The sequence below is a fragment of the Penicillium malachiteum genome (genome assembly GCF_028827825.1).
Source record: "Penicillium malachiteum strain IBT 17515 chromosome Unknown utg000005l:1.0-9002435.0:326005.0-9005861.0, whole genome shotgun sequence".
Taxonomy (NCBI): Eukaryota; Fungi; Ascomycota; class Eurotiomycetes; order Eurotiales; family Aspergillaceae; genus Penicillium; species Penicillium malachiteum.
Genome location: NW_026643099.1, coordinates 6,637,994 through 6,651,237, shown reverse-complemented (window position 1 = coordinate 6,651,237; position 13,244 = coordinate 6,637,994). Strand labels below are relative to the sequence as shown.

The following is a 13,244-nucleotide window of genomic DNA, read 5'->3' as shown; positions in this document are numbered from 1 at the left end:
CATGAATGCCTTGTAAATATGATTTCGAGAGATTAGCCTTCATAGACTGCTGCATGTACCCTTCCTCCACAAATCATAAGTAGCATTCTTCTGTTATTAAGTTGCTCGGACTTTTTACATAATGTGCTCCGAGAACTTCCTCATTTGGCTGTTCAGGAGCAAGATCTTCAGTCTTAATCTGTAAACAGTGCTCTTGGGTTGATTGACTCACCAATAGTATGAGTAAACTTTTACAGTCCCTGGAGCTAGAGAATTCATACCGACGGTTATTCAGCTTTTCAGGATGAGGTGAAAGAGAAGAAGATTTGGAGACACAAAAGGCGGATTAGAGCACAAGGCCTAGCGAAAACGAATGCGAAACCCGGAATGACAATATCTTTGTTTCAATGACCTTGCTACTTTGTAAAAAGGGCACTCTGAGGACTACAGCCATTGATGATTGCCGAAATGCGAGACGAAAGAGCCACCATCCCCATTGGACACACTTGCTTTGCTCATAACTGAGAGAATGTCCTTGACAGAAGCTTCAGTAGTACTAGGGCCTTTAAAATCCGGTGCAGACTCGGCAAAGGACTTCATCATACTTTTCACACGTTCTGCCTGCTCCGGACTTGCTGCAAATGTCATAAATCAGTTTGCGCGCCAAAATGTTGTCTGAATGAAATTCATTGAGCGACTTATACGTACCTTTATTGTAGCGCCCGGTATCCACCAGGCCTGGGCAGACGCTCATGAAGAGGATACCCTCCTTATCATACTGCGCACTGAATTTGGCCACGGCAATATTCAGGCCTGCTTTACTAATAGCATAAAGTGCCGATAACTCTATGCTCAGCTTGGGAATCATGTCTAGGGCCGCTTGGCCGCTAGTGATAGCGATGATTTTCTTTCCCTGGCCCTGGCGGATGAGAGGAACAAACACATTGAAGAGATGAATGTTTCCCACAATGTTCACTCGCAAAAGATGCATGAGCTCTCTCTCAAGAGCCTCAGGCTGCTCTCCCCTAAGGATGAGACTTAGCTAGCACTTGCTAAGCGAGGAGAAGTGAACATACAGGACTCCAATAGGATCATATGCATCAAAATGAGCTACAGCACCGGCATTAGCGATGAGATAATCGAGTCCACCGCCAGTAATTGCCGCTACTTCAGTAGCCGCAGACTTGGAAAGTCAGTATTTTCTTGATAAGGTTACTCGACGACTTGTAATGTTCACCTGAAGAGAGCTGTAGTCCGTGATATCCCCCTGCAAAATATGGACGTTGGACCTTTCTGGCCATTCTTGAGATACCTGGGCTTCGACGGTAGGCTTGTTTCGAACAAGACCGAAGACTATGTTGCTTGGATCACTGGATAGTTGGTGTAGGAGCTCCCACTATCGCTCCGCACACATTAACACAATTCCACATTGAATATGCACATTTGAGCACCGTAGAGTGAACTTACTCCAATGCCTCTCGATGTCCCGGTGATAAGATAAGAAGGCATTTTGTTCAAACAAACCTTTCTCTAAGTGTCAGGCTGTGGAGATGAGAACCAGAAAGGGGATCATGGCTGTATTTATTTTTACGGAGATCAAGAAATCCTCTCCAGTGTCATATCCCAGAAAGCTGCTTCCTTCCCGCGTTCCACCAATGCTTACAGTGAAGGGACTCCGCTAGTCTGTATGAGGTGATAGCTTCAGGCCCCCCCAAAAGTCAAATTTTGACACGGACCGTTGGATGATAATGGCTTATCCTGTTAGAATGACGCGTTGCTTGATATTTCGTAACTCCGAACTCAACATGTCCAACATATTGGTGGTGTGACAGCTGCAGAACATGCCATATGTAGGGTTTTGGGATCTCCATCCATATATGTCGTCACTTTGGGTAGTAGTTAGTACTCATGTCGGAAAGTCTCCTGCGATAGGACTGTATCCACTGGCATCTGTGAATGATTGATGCATCCAGACTGATTGGTTCCTATGTCAAAGCTCCAGGATTTATTTGAAACAGAAGGAATGTTCGAATACGAGCTGTGCTATGATACGTCCGGCAGTTATACCATTGATCCGATTGATAACTTTACCTCTTTTCTTTGGTGCGCCTTGAGTCCTCTTGTATGTTCGGAGCATTCGGTGTCATGCTGCCGGGTGTTGTTCACAGTAAGTACCCACGGCTCGGTCCAGAGCTGCCGCACGGACCCCGGGTATCGGATCTTCCATTATTCCTCAAGTTCCACTTTGCTGGGTTACGTAATATTGAAGTGGACCCTGGGACTCTCTATGGAACTAAACCTATTTCGATTGTCGGCCATCACACCTGAGCGACAATGACATACTGGATACTTTCAAGTTCAGCCACCTTTACTCTACAGTCTTCCTAGCATAATCAGAAATTATGTCCAGCTTACATGACCTTCTCAACAGACAGCGACCCGGACCATGGCAACAGTTCCGAGCTCAGCCATGCATCTTTCTCGCACGACAGCTATACTATACAGTCTATACTTGGCAGCAATATATCCCATCTGCATCAGTCAAAAACCCAGTTTCTGTCGTCTTCATCTCTGATACGCACAACAGTCAAGTCCTAATCCCTGATGGAGATATTCTCATCCATGGTGGTGACCTGACACAATCTGGATCCTTTGAAGAACTCCGGGAAGCAATCACCTGGCTAGGTGCGCAGCCTCACCATACAAAAATCGTTATTGCCGGTAATCACGACATATTACTTGACTCTGCACGGGGCGGATCCTCCGACCGGGCAGCATCTGAGCGAGCAAAACTTGACTGGGGTGATATCATTTATCTAGAAAATGAGCAAACCATAATTTCATGTCCAAATGGTCGCCGCCTTGCTGTCTATGGAAGTCCTTTCTCAGTACGGCATGGTAACTGGGCCTTTCAATACCCACAAAACGAAGATGTATGGGCTACTTAGTGCCCGATAAAATCGATATTCTTGTCACTCACGGACCGCCACTCGCTCACCTTGACTTATTCAAGCTTGGCGCACCCATCTATTGCAGGCACTATGGAGGGTTCGACCAAGGTTGCATGTCTTCGGGCATATACATGAGGGGGCAGGCGCTGAATCTTTGTCCTTTGATAAGCTCCAGTCTGCATATGAGCGCACCCTTGCGGCTGGAGGGGGTATTGGGAATCTGTTTTGGACAGCGTGGGAATTCATGATGGCACATTTCTCTCCGGTAGTGGAACCTGCGAGTCTACTTGTGAATCCATCAATTGATGGTGGCCTGCGAGATAATGAGCGCAGGCAACCCATCAAAGTCTACATCTAGTATTATGTTATCCAAGCTGAAAAAAATGAAATTCCCCGAAGGAGAGAATCACGAATAAGGAAATAATATATAATAAAAACCTAGTAGCTATCCATATGTTATCCAGGCACATCTATAAATATCGCTGAGGTTAAGATTAAATCGCCAAACAAGACTTGATAGATCCATAAAAAAGATTGATTGTTAAAAAGACTTGTAGAATCACAAACAGAACCCTCAACATAAAGGTTTGAGACAGTCCGAATCATGAATTTGAAGTGCAACAACTTGAAGAGTCCTCAACATGCACAGATCGGAGTCCTTAATAAGAGATTTGAAGACTGCGATATTCACAACATGAACATAGATACCAAAGAGAACAGTACCAAAAAGATACTTAAACTAGCTGCCGCACCATTCCTGCTTGCCACATTGGGAGTAGAGCTGGCAGTCGTACTACTGCCAGTGGCTGTCTGTGTGCTTCCTCCACTGCTTGAAGCGGTCGAGCTACTCTCAGATGCCGCTAGAATACCGCCTTGAACATTATCCGGTACAGTTGTGTCGGTGGTACCTGAAGCTGAGCTTTTGAATGAACTCAGAGTATTCCCTCCGCTGGACCTGAATTGACTCATAATTAAGTTCGGGTACTGGAGATGAGGGCTGGAGCATAACTCTGCCCAGGTGGGCGCACTCACGGAGGATTTATAACTCCAACCATGCCAGCCTGACAATGTCCCTCTTGACCACAATAGTACCAGATAGGATCAGTGTTGTTGATCGTCAAAGTGAACACAGTTTTCTATCGAAATAAATCAGAAACTCCGGATGCATCCATATCTTTAGAGCGATGGCTGATCTTTCACTTACGGATTCTTCGCTGGTAGGAACGAATCCACTAAAGAATCCACTGCTATTCAGTGGATGACAAGGATCATCAAAAGATGCTTGGGCGACAGAGTGATTCTGTGGATAGAAATGAAACTCGACCGTGTCGCCGACGGAGGCAGACAGAGAGGCGGGATCAAATGAGAACCCATCTTCTCCTACATCTATTTTGTGCACGAGACTTGTCTGTGATGCAGACATAGTGTTTGATGATTGGGCAGTTGTCGTCGGTGATCTGCTTCAATTGTTATCAACTGTATATGCGATAGAGATCATCAATGTAGAACCGACATATTCATTTCACAGACCCAGAATCATTTAAGTATTCCGACTGAATCGAGCTGTCGTAAGTATCGGAAAAATATGGGAGTTGAAGCTACCAGTGAGAGATTTTCACATTTTCCAGTGAAGGGCATCAGGATCAAAAGTCCTTATCTATGCTTCAAAGATACCAACGGTTGATCGAGCCCCGGACTCCATGCATATACCTACTATCCTTTCGTCTTTTGCAGAAAACGGTCAAATCCAAATATCGGAAGCTCCACTGGAGTCACCAGTAACCCGCGACGAATTGAATCAAGGAAACCAACTTTCGAAATACGAGTCTGCGCACTTGACATGCCAAATTTGGAGAGTCTTCGAAAATTTGACAGAAAATTAACTGGAAGAAGAATGTAGATCTATCCAGCATAGCCACCACATCCGCGCCTCACTCGTGATGTTGCTTCCCAGGATTGAAATAAACTTCGGTCAAGCTCAATTTGGTTAATGTGCCAAACTTTACCTGAAGCTTGACATCACGTATCCATGGATCGGCTCCTGGGAGCTTTCATTTCAAATAATTTTTTTTTCACTAAAGCAGGTCATCTAGGCACCATTGAAACGTCAGGATATGGCGAGGCGTAGGGATAAGTCGGATAAAACCTAGTAGCGCTATGACCGCGGTCGTATAGAGTTGAAACTCAATCAGGAAATCCTCAATATAAATTAGACAACGCCTTCCAAATCGAATGACCTGTAAGGTTCAAAATTGGAAGCTTTCTCAAGCTGTCTAGTTGCATGGGTTGACATTGTCCGTGTTTTTGAATGAGAATCCGGTAAGCTCAAGGGACAAATATAGCAAGGCTGATAATAATAAGGCCCATAGCAATATGGCGCTCAGAAATCAAGAATTATGCGGAGGAACTTCAAAATGACAGTTGGTAGCGTAGTAGAGTGGAATTGAGGAACATTTTAAATTTCAGTCTAGCTCTTGCTATTCATTTCCTCAGTTCAAGTTGCCGAAATACCGGACTGGAGTGGTACCTGGTGCAGGGGGTGGAGGGCCTGTTGGAGGGCTCGGTTCCCTCCATTCTGGCATATTATTTGGGTCTATTACCATGCTTTTAATCTCCAGTGGAACATGATACATTGGACGAGGAATGAAACCGGGTGCTTTTTTTGTTTTTCCCACTGTTCCCTTCTCAGTCTCTTGAGTCTTTTTTCCTCTGGCGTGGGACTATAGATGATGAGTAGTGAGAATATAAGCACCGGGAAGAAGGAAAGGGGAACACTCACAACGCATATTTCTGGGTATTGTACCATAACCGACAGACACGATCCTTTTGGGCCAATTCATGGCTTGGCAACGGCGTCATGCCATTGAGAAGCAAAGAGTTAAAATTTCCATCTTTCCCCTCTATATTCCAGTGTGTTCAAAACTCAAAAAGCCGTGGGTAGAAACCAGCAGACTCCCAATCAACTATGCAAATTGTTCCATCATCTTGCCAGATTATATGGCTTGGTGCAATGTCCAAGTGACACAAAACCAAATCACATTCCTGGAGACACGCTCCCCTCACCAGGAAGAAGTCAACTATTTAGCCATGCTTTCATCTCAGCTGTATTTCAAAAATTGAGCGGTTGACTACTTTCCCACAAAATTCCTGCGCATGGACCGCCGGCAAGGTTACGGGGCTTCTGGCCTAAGATTGTGCTGAAGTGGTTCAGGACTTTCACAACTCGGTCAATAAGTCCGGGGTCCTCAAGTGGATCTATCGTTTTCCCCTTCACAAATTCCATCATGATATAACCAACTCCTTCATCTCTGGAGTAGCGATAAACCCGTGGAATGCGCAGGATGCTGAAGTCGACCAGTTCATAGGCCTTTTGCTGATTTTCTGCCTCGTACTTGGTCAAATGCGGGCTATATTTGATGACAACGAGGACCATATGGAATCCCACCGATTACACGATCAGGTGGGCCATGCAAACAGAAGTCGGCCAGTTCGCTATCCGATGCGGTATGGGGTGTTCGACAGCGCCTGGATAGGTTTTGTTTAACAAAACAATAAAAGGGGCATTTTGATGTCGTGGAATGTTCAAACATTTGATAAATTGCCAAGAAATTTTTGTTATGGTGTCTTGGTAAGAATGAGGACGAGGATATGTTATGGTTTGTTGGAATGCGGCGGAGGCAGAATACAAGAGGCGAAAACATCATGTGACCTACTCTGTGTATAATTTATTGTTTCATGAATCGGCAAGTAGACCTCTTTTTCTACTTGGGTTACAGTGGTTTTTCGAGTTTTCTCACCGTTTGGCAGAATACCCCCGAGGTCAGAGACCCTAGATTTATCAATAGACTATATTTTTTCTTTTGTTTGTTACATCTAAACATGCACATGTGAATATATCCCGCTTTATTTAGTTATCTCTTACTTCTACTTTACATATCTCAGAGGTCTCACTTTAGATATCTGTGGGGTTACCAGTTGCCTATATCTAACTATATAGTAGCTAGCATTTCTCTCTAGGTATTCAAATGTTCATACAGGTAACCCAGTAACCATGCAGGTAACCATGTAGGTAATCCTGTAGGTACTTATATAAAAAGAGGTGTCAGTCATTGTGTAGAACATCCTGAGGTCCCTGTTTGAGAGGATGCGGACACATCTAGCCAAGCACTCGCGCGCCGAAGACATACCTCTCCAAATTTCAAATGCTCGCTGCTTCACTGGCAGTGCCGCGCTTCGCGCGGCGTGAAGACTTGTGCCGATACTACCATAATAACAGGGCTCGAAAAAAGAATTTCCGACCACACATCTGACGTTCAAGTTACCGTCACCCTAGTCACCCAGCGCCCCCAGATCAGGCGGTGGCTTATCGCTCGATTTAGCCCCCGGATTTTCAGTGTGGACACCCGCCTGATTTTCACGCGATCGAAAAATCCATACTCCGTACTCGCATTTGAAGGCGTCAAAGCTGTGGGTAACCATTTTTCCTTTCCCTTCTTTGTCCTTTTCCTCCTCCTCCTAATTTCGCTTTTATCTCTGACTTTCCTCAAATTTATTTTACATATTGCGAAAAATAGGGGGTTCCTGACCTTCCATTGAAATATCCGGATTGTAATGAAGGGCCTATTGCGAGCTGCTGCAATAATCAAGCTTCCACATCTGGGATTGAGATTTTGGTTGACTGTTCCCTGTTTTGAGAATTTAACACGCGCAATTGATGAATTGGACCAAATGACTGCATTTCAAACTTGAATTTTCCTCTTGAACAATCATGCCTAAATCTGACACCACACATGCAGCTAAGATCCACCGGTTTTGCGGATGACGAGGCCGATCACCAAAAGAGGTTAGACTGGCCAACCATATTGGTTAGACCAGGACGAGGAGTGACTAAGCGGTAAAGCAAGGAGTTCCCATTGGTCAGAGCTCAATCTGATATGGAGCCACGTGGATCCACACCAATCCCAATCTGGTACCAAGTTATCGCTAATGCGGAATAGATTATATCCACCTGGCACTATACACCGCGATGCGGTGGATCTGTCAGCCACCTCTTTTAATCTTTTGAGGAGGCTGGGAAGATGAATCCTTCAGGCGTCGACCTAGATTCCCGTATTTATCTAGTCCTTTTCCTGGTACCTCTTACAAATTCCGCCAAGAAACCCAAATCCCAGGGTTAACACTAGAACATGCATTCAATTGTTCGATTATCAGCCGTCTGGGCTGCCGCATTTCTATCTCTGACAGCGGCCCAATCATATACAAGTTGTGACCCAACAGAAAAAACGACCTGCTCTGAAGACGAGGGAACAACGAGCTCAGATATCTCTTACGACTTTACCCAAAGCGCGGATCTAGAAAAATGGACGACGACCGCTGGAACAGTCACGGCGAGCGAGAGTGGTGCAGAATTTACCATCAGCGAAGAAGGAGATGCTCCAACAATTGAGACAGACTACTACATATTCTTCGGAGAGGTTTCAATTACTATGCAAGGTGCTCCCGGAACTGGTATTGTCAGCTCTGCTATTTTAGAATCAGATGACCTTGACGAGATTGACTGGGTAAGTCAAAAGTTTCCTCATCACACTCGATGTAAAGTTCCTCGGCGGACAGTACTGACATTGCGGTTCACTACACAGGAGATTCTCGGAGCCTACAGCTCTAAGCTCCAGACAGATTATTATGGAAAGGGAGACAGTGGATCCTACGACCGCTGGACTTGGGTGGATGCTACGGACCCTCTGTCCACGTTCCATACTTACAAATGGGTCTGGACTGAGACCGAGATGACCTGGGCAATCGACGGTTCCGTTGTCCGAACTGTGACATACGATGAAGCCGTTCACGATGGCGAGTCACGATACCCACAAACCCCGATGAGAGTACGACTTGGAATCTGGGCAGGCGGTTCCAGTAGCAGTTCAGGCACTGTCGAGTGGGCTGGAGGTGAGACCGACTACGCCGATGGCCCATTCACCATGTATGTCAAGTCGGTCTCCATTGTGAACTACAACCCAGCCGAATACTATAAATATACGGACGAGTCAGGATCGATGGATAGTATCGAGATAATTGGGGGTACCGGCACAAGTGGTGATGCTTCTTCCACTGGATACTATCTCTCGTCGACAGGTTCGAGTTCTGGATCACACACGGCCCCAGCTTCGGTTGCCGCTGCTTCTGGTACTTTATGGCGCTCTCACCCATCCCTCGGTACACAAACTGCCACTCCGACTTTGGCTGTTGGAGGTGTTAGCTTCCTGTCTTTAATTGCCATCTTAATGGTGATGATCCTTCTTTGAACGGAATTGTTAATGAAAGTCTTGTTTTAGCGTGCATGACTCAAATGTTGGAACGACCCAACCTGAACTTTTTGAACTTTTTATGAATGTACATTGACCCTAGTTTGCGAAATTATGTTTCATGCCATATTATGTATTTTACGATTAGTACTTACGATAGAATTCATTATTTGAGTTTCCCGAATAATTTAGCACGTGAATATCAAATGCAAGCGAAGCTATGTAAGTGGAGGCATATTCATTTCTAGTTCATTTGGGGGAAAAGAACTAGACCTCTTTGCTGCTAAGCATCAGCTCTGCTCCATCGCAAGCTTGATAATGCAGCTGAAATGACCTTTTTCCGACCTTGTTTTATTGAACCTTACTCTTAGTCGTACAAAATCTCGCGGCATAGTTCATCCGCTGCCTCATTTTCCTCCCGCGGGATCCACACGTATTCTACGTCTCCAAGCTCTTTCACCTGATCATCAAGTTCAGAAGCCTTCTCAATGAGATCCCGGTTCGAAACCTCTGTGCCTCGAGCATTGATCCATCCATTTTGCACCCACTTGTAAATCCAAGTCGTAATACAGGAAACCGCATATTTGGAATCGGTGTGTATGGTGACATCCAGGTAGGGCTCCGTATTCAACATCTCGTATCTCTCCAAGGCTTGTTCGAGAGCAATAATGATTCCAGTGATTTTGGCTCGTTGACTGGTAGGTACTGGGCTCAGCGGCAGTGGTCTAGTACAAGAGATTATTCCTCCATACTCTTTTATGAAAACAGCAGCGGCAGCGCCTGATGCACCATGCCTTCCGTTGTTTCTGCAACCACCGTCCGTGTAGATTACCATTTTGTAAACCATTTCGGCGAATGAAGTGATGGAAGCGAAGGTTTTGTGTCTTTGTCAAAGATGCGAGCCCGGGAAATGGCGTTTCAAGCCGGAAGCGAACCGGATTCGACCAGATTCAGGGTTGGCCTCTCTATCCATAGTTAGATGTAAACTTTCAAATGCCTATACATCTTCGTTATATGCACTCACCTGTTTGAGATTTCCTTTCAATTAGTGACTCCGGAGTTCGGGTGTAGAATCGAAAGTACCGTTGCGATATGTGGAAGAGGACAGGAAAGAAGAATAAGACTAGACAGAGAGAGGGGGAGATATTGGGATAAAGAAAGTCAGGTTTTCTGAAGAGCAGGTGGCTTGATGAATCGTGGGCAAGTCGACCAGCCCAAGAGAAACTCAATCGCCCCTGGTGTGAAGATTTAGAGACAGGAGCTTTGTGGAAAGCGAAGTTGAATGTTGTTGAATGTTGTAGTGCAAAGCCTATCTCGCTGAGAGAATGTCTCCCCGCTAGGCGTAGCTCGCACTATCGTTAAAATTGCACACATTGATGTGGTAGGTATGCATGTACCATTGTCACTTGTATTCAAGATTGGATAACTAAGAGTGTCTGTTTTTTCCTTTCTCTATACTCTGAATGTCTCTATACTCTGAATGTTTGCTCTACGTTGTCTTTACATGACTGCCGTACTGAGTAGAGATGACACCAGTAATATATTCAATCCCATGGGTCCAGGTCAATCCAGCTACAGCAAACCACCCAGAGCCGCAACAACCTCAGCGTAGCTCATCGCTAGTCTTCAAGACCACTTGACCATTAACTTCCTCCTGTTGATCTTCCGGCTCCGTAGGATCATCCTGGCCTGGCGTGTCATCAGGCTCCGGCACGCAACTCAGAATTTCCTCATCTCCTTTGCCCGCTTCAACAGCCAAAAATCGTTTCCGCATCCACGGGTAGAATTTTGCCAGCCCGGGAAGCAGAGCACTAACGTGACCCTTGCCTGCGAGTGGCCAGTTGCAAACAGTTTTCACTTTGCCCACATCTTTCCATTTGGCAATGAGATCCTCGGAACTTTGGAGGGGGTACGTGACCTCATCTTCGGTTCCATAGAAGAATGCAAGAGGATAGCTCGGGTTAGTTGTTTTGTGGATGTGTTGACCCATGACGCCGATCTTATTCAATGTCGTTTTGAACAAATCGAGAAACGAATTGCCACTTTTGAAAAACGATGAGATGCTTGTGTTTTGAAGTTTCTGTGCAAGCGTCGCATCGTAGGAGCACCTGTACTGCTCATACAAAAACCCTCTTGTCGTGATAGGCGTCGGTTCGAAGGTCTTCAAGCATCCATTCATTCATGTCGGGATATGCGTTCATAATTCCGAGTGTGGCCGCGTCAGACAGAGGCCCACCATCAACATTGAGGTAGGTCTGGGAAATATTCGTAGGTGCAACTCTGATCACGGCACCGATGATTGGCAAGTCGTATGCGTAGGTTGCCTTTAATTCCGTGGCCCATTCCGTCGCGAGTGCACCTCCAGGATATCCAAACATCACCACATTTGCTTCCTCTTTAATCCCGGTCAATTCTGTGGAGGCCAGAGCAGCTTTGATAGAATCCAAAGTCTGATAGCCACTTTGCGGACCCACAGCGAAAGCTGCATTGGAGCCCTTGTAATCCGGAATATTAAGAATTGGGCCCGCTCTGACGTACGGGGCCATGAACGCAAGGTTCAGGCGGTTCCAGGATGCACCATAACCCTCGGCACCATGTCAAAGTCCAGATTAGGGGTGGCAATTGACACTTGGAGAGTCGTAGGCATTCTGGAGAGAGATGACTCGCTTCCTGTAGGGGTATTTTGGAACAATGATGGTAGTGACAGTAACATCTGGATTGCCATTCACATCTTTTGTAGAATATAGCAACTGATATCCTTTGGCTTCACTCTTTCCCTGTCCAATAAGCTGGGCAATGGTGACTTCACGACTTTTCAGAATAGTTCCAGTGTCGCTGAGTTTCCAAGCACCATCATCTTCGGGAGGCAAGTAAAACTCATCGTCCATTGGAAGAGGTGGCCCACCGTACTCGTCGGCAGCAATGGCATGCTGAGACAGAAATGTTGGAATCAGAAGAAGATACGATAAGAAACGCATCATGGTTGAAGTTGAGACCTTCCTTCAAGACAACCTTGGAAGATAATAAGACAAAATTCAGGGATGGGTACATTGAAACCGAAAGTTGACAAGACCATATTCATAAATCTAGCAGTCATCACCGCTGATCTGATTTTTGTGTGCTGGACCAAAATTCTGTTCCAAGGTCAGTTCAGCTCCATCAGCTGAGGTGACGCCACAGCTGAAAACCCTGGGATACAGCACGGGCACGTTGGGGAATGCTGAAATCAAGCAGTTCAGTGGCCAGGTTCTTTTGAAAAGAGAAATTGATGAACATTGAACTACCCGACATTCATGCTGCATGAATAGTGCAGCCACCTTGCATGGCCATTAAGTGGGGGATATCACTAGCCTAAAACCTCGCCAATCTAGTACGCAGTAGGGATCAGCTCTTCCAAATGTTGCCAAATAATGAGGATCTCCTGTATTACCATGATTGATTCATTATTTCGTGTTGCACAAAGTGCGCCATCAAGTGGCTACCTGTCAAAGGTACCTTGCCCCTCCACATTATCTTCAGAGTTTGGTAGGGTTAAGGCTAAGGGAACGGGAGGCATTGTGTTGACTCGTGGAGATAGGACTGCGAGTCTCTGGCTCAAGACTAGAGCCGTTCAGTAGCGCTGATATTGATAATGTGATTCTGTCCATATGTTTCCCAGCGCGCTTTCAGAGTATGCAGCTAGCCAAAGAATCGGGCTGAGCTGATCGGGGCCCATGTTCCCCGCTTTTTCTATTGCAGACGACACCTGGGCATGATGATCGTTACGTAAAGCTCCACTGGGCTCCTGACTTTGAAAGAACTGCACATTGGAAGACACGAAGTACTAAGCACTGCGCTCGGTGTTAGAAAATATCTTTCACTACTCGGGCAGTGAGTGGGGCTATCGCTCTTAATAGCCGATTAGTAGCAGGCATCTCAGCAGGTCGCTTGGCATAGTGCTAGACACACCCGTCATGTTTCTTTGCACCTCTTTATCTCGATTATTGGGGCGCCATGATATGGTTGGGATGCC

The 13,244-nt window shown here is 45.8% G+C and overlaps 7 protein-coding genes across 7 annotated transcripts; 2 read left to right on the top strand and 5 right to left on the bottom strand.

The window, feature by feature from the left end:
- Positions 1-423: 423 nt before the first annotated feature.
- On the bottom strand, positions 424-1,488 carry N7483_012464 (NAD(P)-binding protein; the record flags this gene model as incomplete). Its single annotated transcript, XM_057095891.1, has 5 exons — positions 424-614; positions 688-1,004; positions 1,056-1,162; positions 1,217-1,375; positions 1,447-1,488. The coding sequence occupies 5 exons, from the start codon at positions 1,486-1,488 to the stop codon at positions 424-426; spliced, it is 816 nt and encodes a 271-aa protein (XP_056941862.1).
- An 893-nt stretch (positions 1,489-2,381) lies between these two features.
- N7483_012463 (metallophosphatase domain-containing protein) lies at positions 2,382-3,288 on the top strand (the record flags this gene model as incomplete). Its single annotated transcript, XM_057095890.1, has 2 exons — positions 2,382-2,912; positions 3,016-3,288. 2 exons carry the CDS (start codon positions 2,382-2,384, stop codon positions 3,286-3,288), a joined length of 804 nt encoding a protein of 267 aa, XP_056941861.1.
- A 670-nt stretch (positions 3,289-3,958) lies between these two features.
- Positions 3,959-4,353, bottom strand: N7483_012462 (cupredoxin domain-containing protein; the record flags this gene model as incomplete). The annotated part of the gene is made up of 2 exons (XM_057095889.1): positions 3,959-4,066; positions 4,135-4,353. 2 exons carry the CDS (start codon positions 4,351-4,353, stop codon positions 3,959-3,961), a joined length of 327 nt encoding a protein of 108 aa, XP_056941860.1.
- A 1,352-nt stretch (positions 4,354-5,705) lies between these two features.
- N7483_012461 (kinase-like domain-containing protein) lies at positions 5,706-6,363 on the bottom strand (the record flags this gene model as incomplete). The annotated part of the gene is made up of 3 exons (XM_057095888.1): positions 5,706-5,830; positions 5,876-5,988; positions 6,071-6,363. The coding sequence occupies 3 exons, from the start codon at positions 6,361-6,363 to the stop codon at positions 5,706-5,708; spliced, it is 531 nt and encodes a 176-aa protein (XP_056941859.1).
- Positions 6,364-8,116: 1,753 nt separating this feature from the next.
- Positions 8,117-9,232, top strand: N7483_012460 (concanavalin A-like lectin/glucanase; the record flags this gene model as incomplete). The annotated part of the gene is made up of 1 exon (XM_057095887.1): positions 8,117-9,232. The coding sequence occupies one exon, from the start codon at positions 8,117-8,119 to the stop codon at positions 9,230-9,232; it is 1,116 nt and encodes a 371-aa protein (XP_056941858.1).
- Positions 9,233-9,599: 367 nt separating this feature from the next.
- Positions 9,600-10,079, bottom strand: N7483_012459 (uncharacterized protein; the record flags this gene model as incomplete). The annotated part of the gene is made up of 1 exon (XM_057095886.1): positions 9,600-10,079. The coding sequence occupies one exon, from the start codon at positions 10,077-10,079 to the stop codon at positions 9,600-9,602; it is 480 nt and encodes a 159-aa protein (XP_056941857.1).
- A 756-nt stretch (positions 10,080-10,835) lies between these two features.
- Positions 10,836-12,213, bottom strand: N7483_012458 (putative lipase; the record flags this gene model as incomplete). The annotated part of the gene is made up of 3 exons (XM_057095885.1): positions 10,836-11,312; positions 11,356-11,817; positions 11,860-12,213. The coding sequence occupies 3 exons, from the start codon at positions 12,211-12,213 to the stop codon at positions 10,836-10,838; spliced, it is 1,293 nt and encodes a 430-aa protein (XP_056941856.1).
- Positions 12,214-13,244: the final 1,031 nt, after the last annotated feature.